At 42.3% G+C, this 1,698-nt stretch overlaps 1 protein-coding gene across 1 annotated transcript in view; it reads right to left on the bottom strand.

Annotated features, from left to right (window-relative positions):
- Positions 1-1,698, bottom strand: part of GRHL1 (grainyhead-like 1 (Drosophila)) — an 89,139-nt gene that overhangs the window by 40,300 nt on the left and 47,141 nt on the right. The window contains exon 9 of the mRNA XM_006863989.1: positions 444-602. Coding sequence (XP_006864051.1) covers positions 444-602 — 159 coding nt within the window. The remainder of the gene's footprint in view (positions 1-443; positions 603-1,698) is intronic.

Raw genomic sequence — 1,698 nt, 5'->3', positions numbered from 1 at the left:
GGCTTTCTACTCCCGTAAAGATTTACACCCTCGGAAACCCTGTACAGGGTCGCTATGGGTCGGACCCGACTCGATGGCACTTAACAACAACAACAACAACTTTATATCAGTAGAAACCCTGGTGGTGCTACGGGTTAGGCATTGGGCTACTACCAGAAAAGGTCAGCAGTTCAAACCCACCCGTCACTCTGTGGTGAGAAAGATGAGGCTGTCTCTGCTCTCATAAATATTTACAGTCTCAGAAATCAAAAGGAGGAAGCAGTTCTACTCTGTCCTACAGGGTGGGTCAGAGTTGGAGTCAATTTGGTGGTAGTGGGGGTAGGATTTTATACCAGCAGCAATACATTCATATTGAACATTTTAGAAAGATCCTTGTCTTTTTTCCTGTGAGAAAGAGTGTATTTCAAGCTCTCTTTATTCTAAGCATCCCTCTCCAATCTTACCTTGTCACAGAAGACTTTTATCTGACAATAGGCACGATGTACAGGTTTATTACTCCGGTTGTTATAACTGTATGTGTCAATTTGAATGTTAAGAGGCAATCCTTTCACACCTTTCTGAGATGAGAAATCTGTGCTTAAGCAGTTCACAGAGATGAAAACCTGCAAAGGGAAGAAAAGACTCCATAAGCAACAGGCACCAACAGTCAACCATAACACAGCTAGAAAAAATATTAGTATCACTGAACTCACTGTTGTTAAGTGCCTTTGGGTCAGTTCCAACTCACAGCGATCCTGTATAGGATTTTCGAGGCTTTAAATCTTTGCAGAAGCAAAAAGCCTCATCTTTCTCCTGCGCAGTGGCTGATGGGCTTAAATTGCTAATGTTGTAGTTCACAGTCCAGCGCTTATTATATTACTCAAATATATTTTAAATGAGAGTATAGTTTCTCGTTTAAAATAATTTTTGTTTATAAGGTAATAAAAGTTTATTTTTGTTGGGGACCGCAAAGCACTGAGATGTTGAGGCCCTGTGTCATGGACGAAAATCCTACACGATGGCCCCAACTCAGGATTGCTAGCCAGGGACCCTGAGGGCCAAGGAAGTGACCTCCTGATGTGCCAGGTTCACATGGACCCTGAGAGCCAAGGAAGTGTCCTCCTGACGTCCCAGGTTCATTGCTTTTTGTGAACTCACTGGTGGGCTACCTCTGTATAATTTTTGTTGGTCTTATTATTCATTCTATGCTTCTAACTCCAGTAATTGTAGCTTCTGAGAAAATGGTTTCTTATGTGCCTCTCTTAATATCTCCACTGTGTTGGCAGTGCGTAGGGTCCTAGGAACAAATCTCTCTGAGGAACAAACTCTGGCCACCTGGCAAGCATGTCCAAACTGTTCTTTATAAAATTATTCAGTTATGATTGATATTAACTTAATACATGAGCCCTGGATACTCATGGACAAATATTAAAACAAAAACCTCTTCTAAAGCCGAGGCTGTAAAAGTTCCAAAGGCAAGTAGTTTGCTGGGATTCCGCAAAGAGACTCTGGAGACAACCCGCCCAGGGAATTCACTCAAAGTAGATTGGTGAATTCCGGAGTATTGTTCAAGGAATAATAGCGACAGCCTCCTCAAATCGTCCCCAGGTGTAATCCATTAAACTAGAGGTCCTCCTTCCTCTTGAAAGCCTAAGCCAGGTAGCTGAAACAGCTTGACTCTCTTCAGACCTTTTAAATCCTTTTTCACCTTTACCCATT

This window comes from Chrysochloris asiatica, unplaced genomic scaffold (assembly GCF_000296735.1).
Source record: "Chrysochloris asiatica unplaced genomic scaffold, ChrAsi1.0 scaffold00058, whole genome shotgun sequence".
Lineage (NCBI taxonomy): Eukaryota > Metazoa > Chordata > Mammalia > Afrosoricida > Chrysochloridae > Chrysochloris > Chrysochloris asiatica.
Note: the sequence above shows the minus strand (reverse complement) of the source record. Positions and strands in the feature narration are given on the sequence as shown.